The sequence below is a fragment of the Jatropha curcas genome, chromosome 3, assembly GCF_041381405.1.
Source record: "Jatropha curcas cultivar XTBG-Jc1 chromosome 3, XTBG_Jcur_1.0, whole genome shotgun sequence".
NCBI classification, from domain to species: domain Eukaryota; kingdom Viridiplantae; phylum Streptophyta; class Magnoliopsida; order Malpighiales; family Euphorbiaceae; genus Jatropha; species Jatropha curcas.
The window spans coordinates 8406785-8428177 of record NC_143153.1 but is presented as its reverse complement, the minus strand read 5'-3'; the positions used below and the strand labels follow the sequence as shown (position 1 = coordinate 8428177).

Here is a 21393-nt window from a genome sequence, read left to right as displayed (position 1 = left end):
TATTGCTATTATTACTATAGGTTTATGTAAGGAATTGAATATGTAAACGTATTTATTAATATTAAATAATAAATTTATTTTAGCCTTTTTAAAAAAAATTCTTGACTCCGTAACTTGACATAAAATAAAATGACTGACTTGTTAGTTTTCATCTAAATTCTCCCAAAAAAATGTGACCTAAAAAGGAATAGAATAAATTAGTAAAAAATAGTTGATGACACTTCATTATATATTGTCCTAGATTTATTTAATTAATCTTATTCATAGAATACTAATGGAAATATATGCATTTAATTAAGGATTATATGAATAAGGTAGAAATTTTTATAATCATAGTAAAATATTATTATAATCTTAAATTAATTATTTTGTAATTTAGTGAAATAAGATTTTCTCTTTTGTCCTCCCTCAATCTTTTTTTATTTCTAATTGTAAAATTATTTTAATAAATTGCATTTTTAATTTTCAGAATTTCTAATTTTGGTTCGATTTTTATTACATTTTTTTGTAAATATTTTTTCTTTAGTTTGACTTTAATGTGATATTTTCAAAAATCATTATTCATATAATTTGCTAGTTTATAGTTTGAGCTTCTATGTATAATGTTGCATTTTGCTCATATAATAATTTGCACTTAAACTATATATGCATTATGCTGGAAGAGACTACCTTTGAATTGAATGATTAAATTGAAGAGCTTTATATTTTATCATATAGTTTTAAGCTTGGAATTAGCATTTTAAAGCTTACATTGATCATATGTAATCTTTATGTGTTGCTAATTTATGAACTTCTTGCTTTGAATTTATGCAAGCTTATAGTAGATATTCGTTTCAAATATATTCATTTCACGGTCCCGTTATCTATTTAGTGGAAAAAGTATGTATAATAATTTTTCTTTTTTCTTTCTTTTTTATATTTAATTAATCAATTTCTTATTTTCTTTCTCTATAATTAATTCATTTTTTTTTGTTGCTATTAGGTTGATTTTACATCTTCGCTTGCATATATAAAACAATAAGGATATATTTTCTTACAAAAGAAAGAAAATAAAGGGGAAATGTTGATTACAAAAAGAAAAGGTAAATTGAGCTTAAATTTTCAACTTGCTTTCTAATTTAGTGTAAACTTGCTGATATGCTAGGTTTAAAATTTAATGTGGAGAGCATATTTGAAAGATGAGGACAACCACATGGGAGAATAATGGATTCTAAAAGAATCCTTTTAGTGTTGGATGATATTTGGAAGGAACTTATTTTTAAGATATAGGCATTTTTTGGGGTTAAACCTTTGCTTTAGAACTCCAGGTCAATTGCCAACAAGTGTCATTGTGTTTATGTAGCAAATTTATTTCATTGTACTAACATATCATGTAAAGTTGATTTCAAATTACCTTTATATTCAAATTATTTGTAAGAGGTGATGGAGAAGGATTATGAGCCACCTCCACTAAGAGCAAACCCAACTCTTACCCAAATGAAGCAACAAATAGAGGATGCTTTAAAGACATTCAAATCTTTGTCTTTCATTCACTTAGCAGTCAGTTAGACTATCTTTCCTAAGATTATGGGTACTGAGACAAATAAGATAGTGTGAGATTTGTTAAAGGAAGAAAATCAAAGCTTTAAAAGAGCAAAACAAGTAAAGTTACACACTTCACAAAGAAAATTTGAAGCATTAAAAATGAAAGTTAATGAGAATATTAAAGATTATAGTATAAAGATTCTTCAAATTGTGAATCAACTAAGAATATATGGTGAAGACATCTCAAATTAGATAAGTAGCTACTTGCATTATCCCCACCTGAATTATCATTACTGACTAAAACATGGATGTCTAGATCTGAGCTATTTTCATAAGGCTCACCCCCTATCAAACCTTTATACTTATCATTTATAAAATCCTCTTCCTTAAACTCAAAATCAGTACCTACTTCTCTTAAAGAAACATCTTTAGTGGTGTCTTCTATTCTTAGTGCCCTGGCTCTTCTGTTGAAGCTTTTTACTCTCTCTCTCTCTATTCTTTCTTAATTCCTCATCTATATTACTTTCATCACCTCCCCCATCAAAATCTTCTTCATCATCTTCAAATTTATTACCTTCAGATTCCTCATCCTTATCACTGCCACTTGAGTCATCTCCACTTTCCTCTTCAAAGCTATCACTATTATTATTAACAGTTGCGATGTTTGCATTGACAATGTACTAACCACTATGAGGTAAAGGGCTATGGTTTGGACCATATTTATATCCTCAATTGAACTCACCTCAGTGACATTTACATTTGAACTCTAATCCCAAAGTCTAAATTATCCTTAACACTTATTTCCCGCTCTCATTAAGTACTCCATCTATATTTTGATTCACATTTATTGCCCCCTCCTGCACAAGACCTCCTAATAGAGGTATATCAATAATATTTGGCTCATAATATAATGCTCCATAAAAAAAGTCAAGAGTTTGACCATCTTGTAACAAACTATACTTATACAACATATCAACAGCATCTTTAATCTTATTAAAGGTCTCATAATCTCTCCCAATGAACCATCTCTTATAAATAGCATGCACATTGCTATAACCTAAATCCCCAGCTATTTGCTTTAAATCTACAAGAGATAGCTTACATAGATCCATCCATTTCTCGCACCGTACGTGGAACCATCTCAGACTAACAATTTTATCAACCATCTGAAATCACAAGGTAATTCCTCTATTTAAATATATATATTATTATAGTTTCCAACAATGCAAAGCCACAAAAGACATCAAAATATTAATACTATAAGCAAATTCTATCAATAATAAAAAAAATTATATATACACACTATAAGCACAGAGAAATGCATAAAAGGAATCTGAGAAAGTGAAGCATGTGAGACACCCTAAAAAAATAAAACCTTTACTCAATATTTCATAAAAATATCACAAACGTAGCGCATTTCCAAACCAAAAAAAACAAGGGCAAAATAAAGGAATAAACTAACTCCAGTTCCTTTGGTTCTACGAAGAAGTCACTCAATGCACTATTCTCCACATGCATGATTCACTGCAAACTGAAATCCTTTCAACAACTCTCGCTCTATACTCTTCTTGGTGCCTTTGCCAAGAAGATTTTTGAATGTGCTTCTTTAAATTGAATGGAGTTGTTTAACCCTATTGTGCATTGGCTTTTGTTTGGTGAGAGAAATAAGAACTTTGGGTGGTGAAAAGTTATATGATTTGGAGCCTATTTTTTATTTGGAGGAAAATTACCTCAATTAGCCTATGTGGCAAAACCTAGTATAAAAAGAAAGCCACGGTTTGGTGACTAAGCAACAACTTTAAGAGAGCTTTCCACGTCATTGTATTTGATTTGCATGCACTTCTTGTGCTTTAATTAGGTGCATGGTTGTTAATGGAAGTGACAATTTCAGGGACATGGGTTCTACGCAAACTATAACGTGCCACAAGGAAAATCGCGTAAACTATAAGAAGTAAATTTATGCTTTTGGCTGCTAAAATTTTGATAATGGTTACTCTTAAAATGCAATTAAAAATATAATTATTTTTATATGTTATTATGTATAATGTATATATTTCTTAATTTCAAAGTGAATATATTATAAAGTATATAATGTATCAACTGTATAAATCAAGTGAATCAAACGGGATCTTCACTAAGGTAGGTCCCTGTTCAAACAAACCTTACATGATATCATTTCTAATTTTAATTTTCGAACAATCACAGTCGTTAGATGGTCTAACTATAATAATGAGATTGGACACACCGAATCATATCTATAACTAAAAGCCAGATGTCAAAATTTTTTTGAGAAGACCATAATGTGATTTGCAAAATACAACTAATATGTCCCTGTCTTTTTAAAAATAAACTAATTTATTTATATATTTTGCTTTTGTTATATTATTATATCATTTTGTCTAATTTTTATATCTTTTCTATCAAGTCAATAAGAAAATACAGAGGTGAAAAGAGAGACACAAAAATATTATTCTAGAATTACAGTGCAGTCTATATTATTTAAAAAATACAATTAGTTCGTTCTTACATTCTTAAAAATAAAAGAGGTATTTTTTTTATTTCATAAATTACTTAACTGAAAAGATGTAATAAATTCCTTAACTAAAAAGATGTAAAAAAATGGACAAACACGTTATATTCTAACTGTAAATAAATTATAAATTTTTAGTCTTTTTTTCTAAAAGAGCGAGGCGGAGTAGTTAAAATACATAAACCGTACAATAATTTTCTGTTAAAATAATAATACTAATAAATTAAACAAAACAAAACAAGTAAAAACAAAAAAGCATAAGAAACGCACACTCTGTCTCCGTTGGGAATCGCAAAAGCAAAGCCGAACTGGTCTCTGCTTCTATCTCAAGAATTTATTAACGTAAAAGAGAAGAGCCTTGTCAAATCAATGGAAGACCTGAGAATCTAAGCATTTCTCCTTGAAGCAAAAGCGCTTTTTCATTCTTGCTTGACCACAAACGACGTGGCGTTTTTGATAGTATAACAGAGAGAAAAGATAGGGGGATTGCTGTCTTAGGGCATATGGCAGAGTCATCGAAGGAAGAGCTGGTTCAGCTGATCAAGCGGTTTGGCGCTTACATAACCTTCAAGATGTCCAATCTCTTCCCGATCTCTTTCCATAATCTGGTTTCTATCTCTCTTCCCTTCTCAATTTCGTCATTTAATTTCAATTTTCTGTTTCGATCTGAAATCTAATTTCCGTTTTTTAGTTGACTGGGCTATAAATGCGTCTAATTTTGATTTTCTGCATTTTTGTCTTTGGAATTTTGTGTATTTAGAGATGTTGTAGAAAGCATTTCGTTTAAGCGGCTGTTATTGGGAATAATAGCCCAATTCGATATATTTTATATCTATAGACTAAGAAATTCGTGAAGAAGTATGTAACCATCAGTGGTTTGTGGGGTTTGACGTTTTATGCGTAAGAAACAACGAGAGTGAGATATTCATTTGGATGAGTTTGGACTGCCATGTATTAAGCGCCCTGGAGAGTCAACTTGGGAAAAAGTTCCCTTTCCTTTATTGAATTACCTTTCAAATGAATATTCATGGGTGAGGTTGAGCTACCAGATACATGATTGCTTGTCACGGTCAAATCCATTTACTAGCCTCAAGGCTCTGGCAGAAGTGGCTGACCTTCATTTGACTATGGTTTTTTGCATTGGTATAGCTATACTAGTAATTTTAGGGTGGCTCGCAGGAATTGGACAATTTAGGAGAAAATATTTGTGATTTATATTATTTCCTCTACATTATTGAACTTGATCATATAAGATCCATCCATTTATCAACCAGTATTAGAAATTCTTATGGTTACTTGTTAAGTTGATATAGATTTGATGAGTAATAATAAATTCTCTTAGTTTTTAATGAACCAATTTTTGAAATGTACTAATATTTTAAAAATTTCAATGTAAATAACTATGGTTAGTCGTTCTTAGCTAAAAGCTAAAACTTCTTATTCATTTGTGGCTCTGCCGACTGCAGCCTTAAGAATAGAAAAGAGTAGACTGTTTAACTGTAGCTTATAGTATCGCCACATGTATGCCCATGCCCCCTTATCAATATCTAGCTAATGATTGTGGCATACATCTATCATTTCACACATCACATGTGGATTGATGGGTTTCTTATAGTTGGTGCTGCTGCACGTGCAGCCATTTTTATGGTAAGAGACTATGATCCAACTACTCGATACAACGATATATTAGATTGTGTTCTTAGGGGTACTGATGCAATCATATAACATCTTAATTGGTTATGTATTTTCTAGGCTTTATGTGTTCATAATAATACTATGAGCACTTTTGGGACACATCAAGATATACAACCCATCTTCGCTCAATGGATACAAAATACCCAGGCCTACAAAACACCTGTCTTTGCTCAATAGAAGTAGCATTTTCTTTGCCTACAAACTGGAGACAAAGCAAAGGGATATGCAGTCCAGGGGGAAATTAATAAGCAAGTTTTGATAATGGAGATATCTTGTGTTTGAATGTTTTGGACAATATATGAATGTCTTTATGTGTCGACTTCTATATTGATGAACCTGTGATCAAGGCTATAACTGATCTCTTGAAAATAAAGAAAAAGAAAATGAAGGAAGAAGAGTCAATAATCTTGTCATGGCTGAAAGCTGACACCTTTTCTCTTTTAATGTAAGACTAAAAAATAGAATAACAATAGAAAGGAAACTTAATAAGATGGAGTTGTACCCTTCCAGCTCCCAAGAAATATCATCATCTTGGACTTAGGAGGGTATAGAACCTATGTCGGAGCATAATGTGTTGCCTTTATTTCTTCCCATGCACTTTAACTCCCTTTTATGGAAATCAATGGGATCTTTGCCATCACAACTAGCAACAATTCCCCCAGTATTCCTGGAGTCTTTAACTTTCCAGCTTAAAGGATTTCTTGATCAATCTTTTTACTTTCCTTCTGGAGGAATGTGTTAATTTTTTCTTGATTAAAATTACAGATTCATAGTTTAAGCTGCAAAGACACCCTATTCATCTTTCTGAAAATTTTTGGTCTTAGGTTTCAAAGTGGTGTGATGTGGGATAGAGTTGGCACATCAAACAAAAGGAGGAGAAAGGGTTGAATTATAGGAAATTAGAGCAGAAAAATAGGAGATTGTTGCAAGAAGTTCGACAAGAGAAGAATTAGGGGAGAGAAGAATAAGAGATCAGAGCTGTGAAAAGTAGTCAAGGTCCTGTAGCAAAAAAAAGGCAGCAAGAACAGCAGCATAGGAAAAGGAGAGATAAAGGGAAGAGGAGAATAAGCACCAAGCATTTCAAACCAAGTACTCACAATATTCCATTACTAATAAACCTAAGAAAAACAGCCTGTTACTTGTATTTATAGAGCTTGAAAATTAATCCTAGTTCTATTATTTGAAACCCAAACTAAGAAGATTCTAATTGTAGGCTACTATGATTATGATCTCAAACCAGTAAAAATCTGAACTGATACTGAATTGGATATGAAACAAACAATTTTTGTTAAATATCCCTAAATAGTTTGAGAAGCTAACGTTTCTAAATATAAATTTACAAGAAAAATTATAAATTACATTAATTTAAATTTGAATCAAAATAATCCCTAAATCTAGTTTTCCTTGACTGCATGTCTGCTTATGGCTTATCAAAAAAGTGAAATTTGTTTTTTTATTTAGAATATTTGGGAGTTCTCATTACCTTAAAATTGGTATCAGGATACTCGATCTGTGGGGGCTATTGCAGGGCTCGCTGTTGCTATAGTTTTTACTTGGAGGCTGTTTAGGTCACCCAGTGGAAGTCAACAAAGACAGCCAAAACGCCAAGCTCCTCCAACTAGTAGTTCAGTTGTTAGTGCTCAATCGAATTCAACATTGACTCCTCCTGGAGTTTGTTCATCTTCTGATGATCTGAGAGCACAAAATGTCGTTGACGAATTCTTCCAGCCAGTAAAGGTATAAGCATCAACCTTTTTCCCAACGTTGAACTGTATTTCATTTGTGCATGTTTGCTTATTCTTAGTGGACATTCTCCCTATTTTTCAGCCAACTTTGGGGCAGATAGTTAGACAGAAATTGAGTGAAGGAAGAAAGGTAAATGCATTCTTGCCTCTCAAATGTGCCGAGTATGATGCTTCATTTGCTTAATTTGTGTTTGCTATTTATATGAAGTGGGCTATGTGTCATCCTTTTTTTATTTGACAAGACCATATATGGTTCGAAGTTAGATTTCTTGGGAATCTTTAGTTTATTTGCCAATTCTTTGTATCTGTGATGAAAATGTTGCTATTTGCATACTTTTGTTAGTTGAATAGGCACACGAAGTGTCTCTCTGATCAAATTTGAAGTGATTGCTGATTAAGAACAGAGATAATTATGAAATCCAGAAATAATCTATGGGGAAATGTTGTAATTCCTTTTCAAAGTGCATGCTTATGCTTATTCAAGAGTGAGAGGAGTTGCTGCCATGTAAATTTCCTGTGCAGGAGAGCCTTATTCTTGAAATCATATATTAGAAACAGGAGCAGGAGCTGGAATTGTGTTATTGGCAAAATGAAATAATTACTTGAAATGGTGTGCCTATTTGTATATGCATGGAATCTGCATAACAATAGATTTAGTTGTGTTAGTATCAGACTGCTCTTTGGAATATATGTAAAACTTAGTCTTGCATGCAGTTGCAAAATTTTAATTCTCATTTGTCAGATGACTACCGGTGGTTTCTTTCTTCCTACATCAACTAGGGTCCAAACGTGTGCATCTTGGGTAACCAACTTTTTTTATGGGTCTTTGAATTTAGCCTGCTATGATTTTACCAACTTTTATTTTGTAGTAGATATTGTAGTTTCTAGTCATTGGCAGGTCATTTGGCTAAATTTTCAGAGCTTGTTATCTGGCATTAAAATATTGCAATAGTATGTGATATCACAATTAATTGAGTTTGGATCTTAATTATTTTGTTCTCATCAGATTTATTAACTGTTGGGGTTCTTCCAGTATTTAGAAAGCCATTCTCCTTAGGTAATTTCAGAACTGACCACTTACAATGTGCAGGTCACGTGTCGTTTGCTTGGAGTTATCCTTGAGGAAACTACTCCAGAGGAGCTTCAGGTAGCGAAATTTTTTTTGCAGTAAAATTTATGCTTTCAACAGCAGCCTAGAAGATAACTTGAGTTGTTTTCTTATGGCAGAAACAAGCTACTGTGAGGTCTTCTGTTCTGGAAGTGCTGTTGGAGATAGCAAAATTTTGTGATCTTTATCTTATGGAAAGAGTACTTGATGATGAGAGTGAAGTACGTCTACAACATTGTTTTATCAAATAACTGGATGTTATCAATTTTGCCCAGTGTTGCATTTTATATGATTAGAGTTCATGATTTTAGTATCCATTTTTTTTTATGTGCATAAGATGTTGTACTTGTCTCCTATGTTTCCATGTCATCATTGTTATTTTGTTCTTTCTAAAGTCTACCCATGCATAAACTGACCTTTCAAATTTAATATTTTTGGATGGATAGTTGTATATTCTAAAATAAGCTAGATGTTCAAATTCTGTACTGTCCAACCTATGAGCGGGAATTTTCAAACATAAACTGACAAGGTGGCATTAGGCATTCAAGCTGCTAAGTGCGCTACAGAGCTGGAAAGAGAAGAAAAGCGCTCTAGTGCCTATTCCGAGCTTACTATGCTTGGAGATCTTCATAGTTGTAGGATTTTGGTCTATATGTTATAAGGATTTCTATGTTTCCCACCGACATATTTAAGATACCATCTTGCTAATTTTGGAAACCTGAGGTTATAGGTGGTGTTAACTTGGTATCTATTTTTTCTCTTTCGAGGATTTGTTTTCTGAGAATGTTTTAAGAGTGTTTATTATTCGATCTATAATATACCAATACTTGAAATTGCTGGTGTACATTAAGTGTATGTGCATGTTTGAGGTGAGAGCTATTAGCTAAAAGAACGATCTGCTATTCATTGAGGTATTCATTGACGATATGACTAACGTATTAGAATTTTTCTCAATTTCAAGAGGTGCTTCATGCTTGATCTATATTGCTAGGATTGTCTTCTTCTGCTCTTACTGGACATGTTAATGGTTCTATTTGATTCACTTAATGAAATCTTCTCATCTGCATATACTGTTGTGAAGTTGAGGATTTTTGCATAAAGGAAATTTTGTGGATATTCTCTTACTATTTAACTGATAGTTGACCAATCAAGTGTTTGCTTTTACTGTTTGTACTTGAGTTAAAAGTATTTTGTGGATCCTGTAGTAACTGTCCCTTGTTTAAATTTCTTTTGGAGCTGTCTTTCTAGTTTTCCTTTCATACCAGCCAATCACTTTTGCTACATTTCTCATGCCATGAATAATTTTTCTGCAGCAAAAGGTTCTTGCAGCATTAGAAAATGCAGGGGTTTTCACATCTGGTGGTTTAGTCAAAGACAAGGTAAGTAGAAGTGCTTTTTGAATATATTGTTTCCTTATTATATAACAATTAAAATTCCTCATCTTGGAACTTCTATATATGAATCAATCTACCGTAAGTTATTTTTCCTGAGTTGATACTTCTTCATAGAAATGATTCATGATGGTATTCTATAGTGTCATAGTGTGAGTTGCATGGCATCCTTTTGTGGTTCATTTTGTGCTCATTGATAACTCTGGTTGAAAATTGAGTTAATTTTCTTTTTATGGAATCAACAACAGCAAAATTATGAAGATAATTTATCTGAGCTCCAGTAGAGAGTATTCAGTTTTGTGAACCTTGAAAAATATTGAGATACTAATGGCCTCGACCCTTTTTATGTCCTAAGAAAGAAGGTTAAAGATATTTATTCAATATCAAAGCATTATGTAACAGTTGATTTTAATGTTTTTGCATATTCTTAGATGTGTTTGTTGGTATTCTTTAGATATAAAGATAATGCAATCTTTTTTTGAGATAATTATAATACGGTGTATTATTTATTCAATATGTAAAAAAAAATACAGTGGATGATTCCAAACATAATGCCTACAATATTGTAATGACCAAGTTATAAACAACCGAGTGAAAAAACAGTTTCGCAGAATTTCGTGATCGCATTTCTCACAATTATTCTTGCAATGGGAAGTGAAATGTCAATTTAGTAAATCATAAACATTTTTGTCTTGCTACCAGATGATACAATTGTTCATGTTCATTATACTTCCTTTCATGGTTTGCTTCATTATGTTTTCTATTCTGTTTCAGTCCATTGTTCCTTGTGGATATGTCTTAGGTTTATCTCTTGATATGTTATGAAATATGAATCAAGGTATATGGCACGGGTCACTAGTGCTTGATGTGCATGGCATGAGAATCTTTAGTACATATTTTTGCTGAATTATATTAATATTTTGATTTTTGGCTACCATATTGTTCACAAAGGCAATTGTGTAAGGATGTGGACATATATGGGTAGAAGGAATTTGTTCGCAAAATATCAAAGACTAAGTGGAATGTAGTGCTGGTAATTGATGCGTTGGAATCCTTATTGAAGCAACTGGCACTAAAGAATACAAGGCAATGAGAAATTGTGATGCTAAATGTTATGTCTGAAAGGGGGCAAACATAGCAATTACGGAGAGTTTCCAGCAAAAAATGATATCAATTTACAATGTTATCATTTCCTGAACAAATTTCAGTATTATTGCAATGTACAAAATAATAAATTGTCATGCACTCTAATGTTGTTGGAATGAAATCCTAATGCGTATGGACTATGGAGTGTTGTTGGCATTTGGAAAGGTTAAAAAAATAAAGAATTAAAGGAGAAACATTGGTTTTCATAATTTAATAATGCAGCCATTGAAATTAGAGGTAGTCTGATGGATTGAGTTGTTGATTTCATGGTACCTCTGCTGTTGTTATTTTAAGATATGACGTAAATTCTAATGCAAGCTGTTCCTTGGATGATAGAAGCTTAAAGAGTACCACTGTGCTTTAACTATAAATTGTGGCAATGGATATCCTTTTTTTTGTTTTTTCTATCTTTTTCTCCTTTAAAAGATTAGGATTTCAAATTCGATTGATCTCTCTAATTTATGGAAAATGCACCTGCAGGTTCTCTTTTGTAGCATGGAAAATGGACGATCATCTTTTGTCCGGCAGCTAGAACCAGATTGGCATATTGACACAAATCCCGAAATTGTTTCTCAGTTAGCTGTATATATCAATATAACTTGCCATTTTTTTGTAACTTCTCTACATTCACTTTCACTGTATACTGATTTTAATTTGTCTACTAATTACTCTGCATTTCACTTTTCTCTGTTACAGAGGTTTATCAAATATCAGCTTCACATTTCTCCTATTAGACCCGAACGAACTGCTGCAAATGTGTTTAGTGCTCCATCCTTGGAACAGTTCTTTGGATGTGTTTGATGCTTCACCACTAAAACATCTGGAGTATAAACCTAAAATAGATTGTTCTTTGTGTTAAAAAAGAAAAACTGATTACAGCGCAATGTTCTTTAGAAACTCTTCGCCAGTTGTTAATTTTCGGTGAGAAGTGACCACAAATTCCTTCTAATTTTGTTTGAAATTTGTGCATTAGATTGGTCACATCTGAACCCTTTTTTTTTTTTTTTTGGACTGGAGATTTCATTAAATGGATTGGTTGTATGTAATCTGTATCAGTTACAGGATATGTAAGCAATGACAATAATTTTGGTGTTCCAATTTTCAAGTGAAATACTATTGTGTCCCATGACTTGTGGGCTTTTCCTTGCTTTTGAGACCAATGTCTACTGACACCATTACATATTGTGTTGATGTGTTTTTCCTTTTTATTATTTTTTGCCATTAGCTAGGGCAAAGAAGCCTGTGAAAATTACAAATCTAATGAAAATGGATGGCAGATTGAACTTGAGATTGGGGCATTAGGTAGGGTAAAAAAATCTGTGGAAATTACAAATTTAATGCAATTAAGAAGTTTGTAGGTGTTTAATAAGCTTTTTAATCAATAGATAAAAGTTTTAAACAGTGGCTGTTTTCAACAATTGCTTGCTCATTCTACGAGATACGTTGATGTGAATATTATTTTATTTGGACTTTATTAACCTCAGAAAAATATTACTAATAAAATCTTCAAATTAATATTGTTATCGTCCTTGTATGTATTATTATTTTAAAAATAATAATTTTGTATTAAATATTATTTCAAAAATTCAAATAATATTTTTTATTTATATAATAAATTAGAATAAAAAATAATATACTCACTTTAAAAATAAAACATATATATGCTAGTTTCTAGCTATCAGCATTACCTAATAGCAGCTATCTATTGATATAAACAGCTAAATCAAAGGGGTTTTGAGTATCATTTCTATATATTACTTATGTTTTGAGTTGTACAAACTCAAACTAAAATCCGAAAATTAGCCCATGAAATAATAAGATTCTACGATTAAAGAGCCATAACATGAGCTTTTTAATATATCATTACCTAAAAGTTTCAAATTAGACTTTCTAGAAAACAAAAAAAAAAAAAGAAAGTTTCAAATTTCAAATTTATGTTTATGTTTTGAATAATATTTCAAATTTAGAATAATTATAGTAAAATCTGAATAAAAAATTAATTTAACATAATTTACTTTTTGAAAGTTTTTTTTAAAATATAAATTATAAAAATATTCAAATATATAATTCGAAAAAAAATTAAAAACAATTCACAATAATTACACCAAATTACAAGTTTGCAATTTAGACATTGGACGAGAGACCATAGTGTAGCACAGTGATCACCTGATTTTATAGCGCCGTCTTACTCATTTTTGCTTGAAGCTCGTCTTTTGTATCAAATACTTAACAGTCGACACAAAAAGGCTTAGCATTTTTCCGCGTTGTAATGGACACAGTTTGCCCACTCGATACCAAGTGTGCTTCTCAAATCTCTGCTCTTCTCCGTCGTCCTCCTCCTCTCCAAGTCCAGGCACTCTCCCTCTCTCTTTTTCTACACATGCAAATGTCAAGTTAAGCTGATTTTTCTGTAATTTTCTTGGTCTAGTTGGATTAAGATTACAATTCTCTAATGTTTTAGGAGTATTTTGAGGAGCTTATATTGAGCAGGCAATGCCATGGCATCAAAGTGAAGCAGAATGGAAAGTTTGGAAAAGGTGCATATATTGCTGAGTTGTATAAAATTTTTGTTTTTCTCGTACCCATTTTACTTGCTTATTCATTGGTAATAGCAGACTTAGATATATCCTATTGAATTTTCTCAAAGTGGAAATTTTCTTGTAATTGACAAAATATTGTTGATCGTGGATTTATAGTTGATGGTGATGAAGTATTTATTTATTTATTTCAGTAATTGATAACTTATGATAGTTGAGATTTTGGAGGATGTGTACATCGGGCGAGAAACAGCCAGCTCCTAATTTATGACGAAATTTAAGAAAAGAGGTGGCGGGTTGGAGGAGAGAGGGGGAAAAAAATTTTTAAGCCCAAGTTGGAAAGATGTATGTTAAAAATATTCTCTTTGTTATGGTAATCAATGAAGAATGTTCCCCAAAAGTTTTCCTGGTTTGCCCCTTCCAATTCCAAATGAACAAACAAGTTTCTTCTGATTAAGCAGCCTTTACAGTGGCTCAAAATATGTGAAAGGTAGTTTTTCATGATATTTTTTTGTTTCTATTATATTTAAATTTATCATAATTTCATGTAAAGATTGAGGAAAAGTATTGGTCTAGCTGATTACCTATTTTGGGAGTGGGTTTAACTTGAGTAATATTGAGTTTCGAGAACAGTTTTAACTGTTAACTACAAATTCTTTTGGAAAAAATGAGAATGTTTGTCTTGTTTATCTATTTATATATGTATTGCTGATAACCGATAATAACGCTAACTCTGATAGCTCCACAACTGTTCTTTCATTTTTATATAGCTTTTAAAATTTATGATGCATATTTCAGGTGTCTATGCTGACTCACACTTTAAAGAACAGGAACTCATTTTGAAGGACCCTATGCTCGTGGGTATTCAGCATCCTTCAAACAAGGTCTTGGAGATATGAATATTGATTTTTTTTTCTTTTTTTTTTTTTTAACATAGCTATTTTCTTGTAAATATCTTATCTAAAGGATTACAAATTTCTATTTTCCATTAACTTTTTAATTTTGCAGATTGACTGTCTGGTCTGCAGCTTTTGTTTCCAATTTATTGGCTCAATAGAACAACAGATTGGAAGGAAGCTATATTTGCAAAATCTTGGTTTATCAGCAAGTAATGCATGTGATCATGACGAGATTTCAAAAGATTCTTGTGGCATCAATTTATCTGATGAAGAAGATGATTGTTGCATGAAGGATTATAAGACATTGGGAGAAGGTGCTTCCAGCAGTTCCAATGGCAAAGTTACTTTGCCTGAAGCTGTTGTGGAATCATTAATGAATGGTGAACTGGTATTGCCTCACTCCAACAAATTTCCTTTGCCTTCAGCAATTTCTTGTCCCGGGGGATGCACGGAAGCTTACTACTGTAGGTAAGTCATTGTATAATATTGTTAAATGGTGAATATCTTGTTAATCTGATTTTTCATTTGAATCTCTTCTCCTCCATATTTATGTCTTTCTATGCTGTGAATCATGTTGCCTTGTAAACAGCAGCAAATGGAAATATACGTGCTCTGGAAGAACACTTTAGGAGTTTCCAAAAGATGTTCCTCTTTAACTTGACCGCTATTTTGCTGTTTTCCACCTGTAAAATAAATAGATAAACTAAACAAACTAAAATATAAGTAAAATAAAATATTTCTGTATTTCCTACTTCTATGATGCAATCATGTAAATTGATGACTATCCTTCCAAATGGTTCTGTATACCTGAACCATGGCACCAGAGAACAAATATAACTGACTCTAAATAACCCAAAGCTCTTGTTTTAATGTTGATCTCACTCCTTTTTGGTGGCTTAGTTACTTCTATGTGAAAAAAGAGAAGTAACCTTAATGGTCATTCCCTTAAGAGGGGATGCTGAACCAGGCTTCAGGCAATGGCAAAATTTCAAGGGTTTAAATGAGAGTTCTGTTATTTTGCAGCTGGAATAAAGGCCAACAGAGCCTACTGATCTGATTTTTGGAAAACTTTTAATTGTGGTTTTTCTTTGCCACTGAAATTTCTTGAAAAATCTGTTCTTTCCAATTTTCTTTGTTAGGTATCTAGCACGAAATATTCTCTTTTTGACTGTGTTGCCCATATTGTTGTAGCAAAACATGTGCAGAAGCAGATTGGGAATCCTCTCATTCATTACTTTGCACTGGGGAGAGATCAGAATCACTATCTAGAGATGCACTTCTGAAATTTATGCAACATGCAGATGGTAAGTTTTAACACAGAGGCTTTTTTTACTTTTTTGACTATTTGTTCCAAGTATCTGTTTTCTTCCCTTTTCATTTTATTACCAGCCTTCTCATTCTATTTATGTTCTTTGATTTTCACAGAAACAAATGACATCTTTCTCCTTGCAGCAAAGGTATCTGCTATTTTGAATTTATGGTTTTGTATTTCCTCAATTAAAGGAAAAACTTTTGGGTGGGATTGGTTCATCATGAAGTGTAGAGATGAGGTGGATCCACATTTGGGTCCTGCAAGTGTTTGTGTCTATGGTTTCATTCATGTTGAACTGGGTTCGCCTGAGATTTCACTTCCCTGACTAGCACTATGAGATTTCTTAAAAGTGATTAACGTACTTGGATAATCAAAAGGAAATTAGTGCATTGTTGGCCTACCTAATGGAAAAGCGGCACCTTATATATTTTTCTTCATGCTATCAAGTGAATACTGTCCGTGCTCTAATTGGTGCTCTTTCCCTGCAATTCTGCAGTGATGGAGAGTGGGTTGCATAAAGAATATGCAAGTTGGTTATCAAACTTTTTTTTAATCACATTAGCTAGGATTATAGTCTTATGATCTGAATTTTATGTGAATTTTCAATTTTGTCCATTTTCTTCATGCTATCAAGTGAAAATGTTCATGTTTTATTGGTGCTTTTTCCCTTCACTTCTGCAGTGATGGAGACTGGGTTGCATAGAGCATTATGCAAGTGGAATGTCAAACCTTGTTTTTTAATTACATTAGCTAGGATAATAGCCTTATGATCTGAATTTTCAATTTTATGCATTTTCTAGATTTTATGTTTCCATTTTACCTTAATAAATGGTAAAACTTTATAAGAGATATGCTATTATGCATGCTTTTACACTGACTTGCATTTAATTGGCATGCTGTTGAGAAGGATGAGCAGGATATAAACTATTTGAGTAGAGTGCACCTGAAGTTATCTACACCTGATATGTATTTCTGCAAGTCTCGAGTGAGAGGAAGAAGGAAACCAAAGTGGTTAAAGAGTTTCAAATTGAGAACCTACTTAGTACATGAAATACCGTGTAGCTTGCATAGCTATGTTAACTTGCCAATTTGGAGCAATATCAACACGTCTCATTGCATGATACCTACACCAAGTCACAATTGCTACCACCAATTCTAAAATGCGGCATAAAATTGATAAAAAAAATTGAAATTTTGCAAACATTTCAAAATTAATGAGGTAAATAGCCTTCAAATTCCTCTTTTATTGCAATGTATTATTTTTAGCAATGAAGAGTAAAACTGAGTATTTGATAGAATTTCTGTGCCAAAACAACTGCGATATATAATATATCTAGTGCAGGCTGATTAATGCTTTCAGCCTATCCAACCTCACTTAACCTAAGTATTTATGCTATTATTTTGGCAAGATTTTGATTGAAAAATGCTGTATCTTAAAGTGGATTGCAACCACTCAATTAGTATACGCAGAAGGAAAAAGCAAACATGATACTACTTGTGAGTAACTAAATTTTTTGTATTCTCTTTACAGACAATTTCTTTCACCATTTTAAGGTATAGAGAGCTAAAAGCTGCTCGCCTAAAAGGACAATACAAGTGCATTCATCCTGTTGATTCAGAATGCCCTGCGCTTACTTTACTTTTGGAGGCATGGAAACCTGTATCAATTGGATACAAGAGAAGGTAGATAATTATTTTATGCTACCTTTCCTTTTTACATCTTTTAAAAAACGTTAGCCAATTTTATGGGTGTTTTCTCATGTAGATGTGTCTGTGAAGAAGGTTTTAGATAACATAGTATGAAATTTTATTACCCTTAAAAGAGAGATTTTGGCAACTATATTTTGATATGATGGTTCATAATATATGGTCAAATAAGGAGTTAGTGTTTCAAGCAAATAAAGGCTCAAACTTCATTTGCCATTTTCTTTGTTAGGTGGTGGGAATGTATTTCATTGCCAGATGATGTTGATCATTCTGATGAAACTACATTTAGGATGGAAATCAGGGACCTTGCATACACGGTAAGATTTCAGTAGATAATATATGCTAAAGCCAGATTATGCAGTCTTTCAGCCACTCGTAGTCCTGATGCATGTTAAAAAATATGCTCCAACAACAATTGCTCTTGTTTGTTCATCTATGGATTATGCCATGCAGAACCAATAGTTCTATGCAATGATTCATGTTTCTATTAAACATCTTCTTTCAGTTACTCCCATATACTCCTTAGCATTATAATTTCACAGAGTGAGTCTAGCAAGATACGCTTATATATTTAACTGTTAGTGGACTTACAACAAAGACATGCAACTGTTTATCTACTGCTTAAATATGAAATATAGAGGAAAAAAATTGTTTATGGGATATGCTATGACTTTTGCATAGCTTTAATCTGTGACCTTACTTTTCTTTCGCCCTTGAACTTCTCTTTTGTTCTCCCCCAGTCACCTGAACATGGGTACAAAACATTATACCTTTTCTTATAGAGACATTATTAAAGAAATAATGCTAGCTTCTTTGAATTTTCAAGTGTTTAACAACTGCCCTAAGTTTTGGAATTATCATCCTGCTGCAAAGTTTGTGGAGCATGTAAATGTTCCAACTAAATATCAATGTATTTTTTATTTGTCTTCATTCTTTACTTGAACCTCTTCCATGCACAGTGCACTAAGTTGCAGCTACTTCTGCTCTTTATGGAGGCAATATTCTTAGCTTGATCTGATTTTAGAATGGTTTGTGAAACTTAACTAAGTGACTAACAACACTTCTCAAAATTGATATCTTTGTCTCCATGAAACCACTTTGGTTTTACATGAAACTAGCTGTTTTATGAACCCATTTTATATTGCTATTATTTTTTCTGCCTTTTCATATGGCTGGTCTTAATGGTTCTGTTTGAATTTTTGCAGTCATTGCAGCTCCTTAAGGCTGCTATCTTTGACCTGGAATGTGAACCCTGTATCCTATTCCAAGTGCTGATTCAAATTTTTCCTAGTTTAAAAAAATTTGTTTTGGTTGCTATCATTGTCTTTTAATGTTGGAGTCCTTGACACAACAAAGTATTCTCCCTTGAAATCTATGGAAATATTATTGGCATGTTTGAGCTGAATAATCTGTAAGCATCCCATTTCTTTAAGGCTCCATTGTTACTACACGACATTGTTAATATTTTGCACATGAATAATGATAATAACCATGGACCTAGTTTAGCATTGAAGCAAGAAACAAATGCTTCTCAAAGCGGATTGTGTTTATATATTTTTTTGTTTGATCAGGATTTGCCCATATATCATATGCATGATTTGCTTGAGTTTTTAGATAATAATTTCAAGTCCTGTTTCTGACAGTGATTTGGTTGTAGCGTCTCCAGTGGAGGATTATTTTTTGTACATTGATGATCTTCCATATCCTGAAAAGGTTAGTGTGCTTTCCTTCAAAAATTCTAGATTATTTTTTTAAAAAAAAATTGAATAGAATGAGTACTTGTGCTATTCCTAATTTCATTTATCACAGAGTAAAGCCGAGGAAATTACGCAGCCATTCCTAGATGCTCTTGGTGATGGCTATTCGGTTTGCTGTCAAGGTATGGTATAGATTGACTACAACTGCTTTGCCAGAGAGTTCTGACAGATGTCTTTGGGTTCTTCTTCTTTTCTTTCTATAACATTGTTTTAAGGGAAGTTTGCAAGCTAAGGGCTTTTTTTTTTCCTTTTTATTTTTCGAGTATTAATTTCTCATGTTAAATATCAGGTAATAGTGTTTTTTTTATTATTTTAATATTTACACGGAGGGCTCAAATCTATTGGATAGTTTGAAAACATGATACCCACATCACTTGATGCTTTATTCTGGCGGTAAAATGAAATGTACGCATTAGCAAAGATGGATGGATGACTGGATTGAAGCTATTACTACATGGAATATATTTATATTTTCACAGTTTTTGAATTACAATTGTTCTATATTTTCTTCTCGCTGCCTTTTCTATCGTATCTTAATGATTCCACATTTTTGTTAGTACATGTAGAGTGCAGCTGAAAGGTACACTGGTCAATTTACTTATTACTCCTACCCATGATGATGATCTGGTTATTTAGTTGATTTTTCAACTTTTGCATTAGGTACTGCGTTCTATCCTTTACAGAGCTGTATGAACCACTCCTGTTGCCCGAACGCAAGAGCATTCAAAAGAGAGGAAGTACGTGTTCTATTTTGTTTTGGTTGTTTTTAAGGCAGTTCTCCTATTCTGTCTTCTATAATTTTTTCGTTTGAAGACACCATTCTCGCATTCCTCATTCAGTGGAAATGGATAACAACTATGGAGTATAGTACACCATGCACTCACATTTATGTGGAGTTCACCTGGAATTATGGAAATAAATCTTAAGTAAATGTGAGGAAGGGTGCACTAAATTCTCTCTCGAAATGCATGGGTTAATGTTGAGCATTAACACTGCACATCGAAATAGGTCATTTGGGTTCTTTTGTTTTTATTTGTCTTCTTATTTGTATTATTCATCAACTGTAGGACAGGGATGGCCAAGCAACAATCATTGCCCTCAGACCCATTTGCAAGGGAGAAGAGGTGGTCCTCATTCTGGTTGAGGAACTTTACTTGACCTAATAATCGATGTTGATTGAAAATTTTTGTGTCATTTTCAGATTACCATTTCATATATAGAAGAGGACCTTCCGGTTGAGGAGAGGCAGGCATTACTCGCAGATTACGGCTTCAGATGCAGGTGTGCCAAGTGCTTAGAAGAAGAGAAACTTATCTCTAATTGAGAGTATACAAAAAGGAAGCCATTAAAGAGGCTCTGACTTTGAAGTGAAAGAATACATATAATAGAGAAGAAGGGAAGAAGGTGAAAAATGAAAAAGGAACAGAAATCACAGTTTTGTTTAACCTTCACCAATTCATACAGATCCTGTTTATTTTAGATCCTTATATCAAATTGTGGAATTCGGAAAGCAGGATATGTCTGTGTCTCGCTACTTTAGCATCCCATTAGATGGTTACCCCAAAGTTTATAATCAGTGTAAGTTCCCATTTAGTTATAGTTTTTAATATTAAATATTTCTTCCGTCTCATTTTGTTTGCGTAGTTCGACAAAATATGCATATTAAGAATTTATAGTTATTTTGTCTCTATTTTACCCGTAATTCATTAAGATATTAATTGAAGTCCATTTAATGAACAATCATAAAGGTTATTATGAGAAAAATAATTGTTTATATATTTAAATTTAGAAACCTTGTAAATATTTTGGGACATCCAAAAAGGAATAACAACCAAATAAAATAGGACGGAGGGAGTATTTAATAAAAATTTTGACATTTTTCAACATTTATTTCATGAATGTTTTTAATATTAATGCCTTTTTGGAGAAAATTAACAATAAAAAGAAAAGAAAAGATTATTTTTTAGGAAGACTACCCTTTTGGAATTCCCTTTTATCACTTTTGGTCTTTATATATATATATGTATGTTTTGAGGGGAGAT

The 21393-nt window shown here is 32.4% G+C and overlaps 2 protein-coding genes across 4 annotated transcripts; both read left to right on the top strand.

The window, feature by feature from the left end:
• Positions 1 to 4305: 4305 nt before the first annotated feature.
• PEX22 (peroxin 22) lies at positions 4306 to 12287 on the top strand. The gene is made up of 8 exons (XM_012230991.4): positions 4306 to 4662; positions 7250 to 7486; positions 7577 to 7624; positions 8585 to 8641; positions 8722 to 8823; positions 9916 to 9981; positions 11620 to 11721; positions 11836 to 12287. The coding sequence occupies exons 1-8, from the start codon at positions 4558 to 4560 to the stop codon at positions 11938 to 11940; spliced, it is 822 nt and encodes a 273-aa protein (XP_012086381.1). The 5' UTR covers positions 4306 to 4557; the 3' UTR covers positions 11941 to 12287.
• Positions 12288 to 13286: 999 nt separating this feature from the next.
• On the top strand, positions 13287 to 20981 carry ATXR2 (histone-lysine N-methyltransferase ATXR2). Of its 3 annotated transcripts, XM_089719639.1 has the most exons (16): positions 13474 to 13492; positions 13601 to 13676; positions 13871 to 14166; positions 14475 to 14560; positions 14685 to 15043; positions 15767 to 15879; positions 16001 to 16032; positions 17419 to 17570; positions 17824 to 17911; positions 18800 to 18848; positions 18951 to 19005; positions 19238 to 19307; positions 19404 to 19473; positions 20012 to 20088; positions 20419 to 20475; positions 20553 to 20981. In XM_089719639.1, exons 4-16 carry the CDS (start codon positions 14528 to 14530, stop codon positions 20673 to 20675), a joined length of 1278 nt encoding a protein of 425 aa, XP_089575765.1. In that variant the 5' UTR covers positions 13474 to 13492; positions 13601 to 13676; positions 13871 to 14166; positions 14475 to 14527; the 3' UTR covers positions 20676 to 20981. The 3 variants fall into 3 exon arrangements, with proteins under 3 accessions (XP_012086380.1, XP_012086379.1, XP_089575765.1); XM_012230989.3 differs by lacking the exon at positions 13871 to 14166 and having other exon boundaries at positions 13289 to 13492; XM_012230990.4 differs by lacking the exons at positions 13871 to 14166; positions 20419 to 20475 and having other exon boundaries at positions 13287 to 13492.
• Positions 20982 to 21393: the final 412 nt, after the last annotated feature.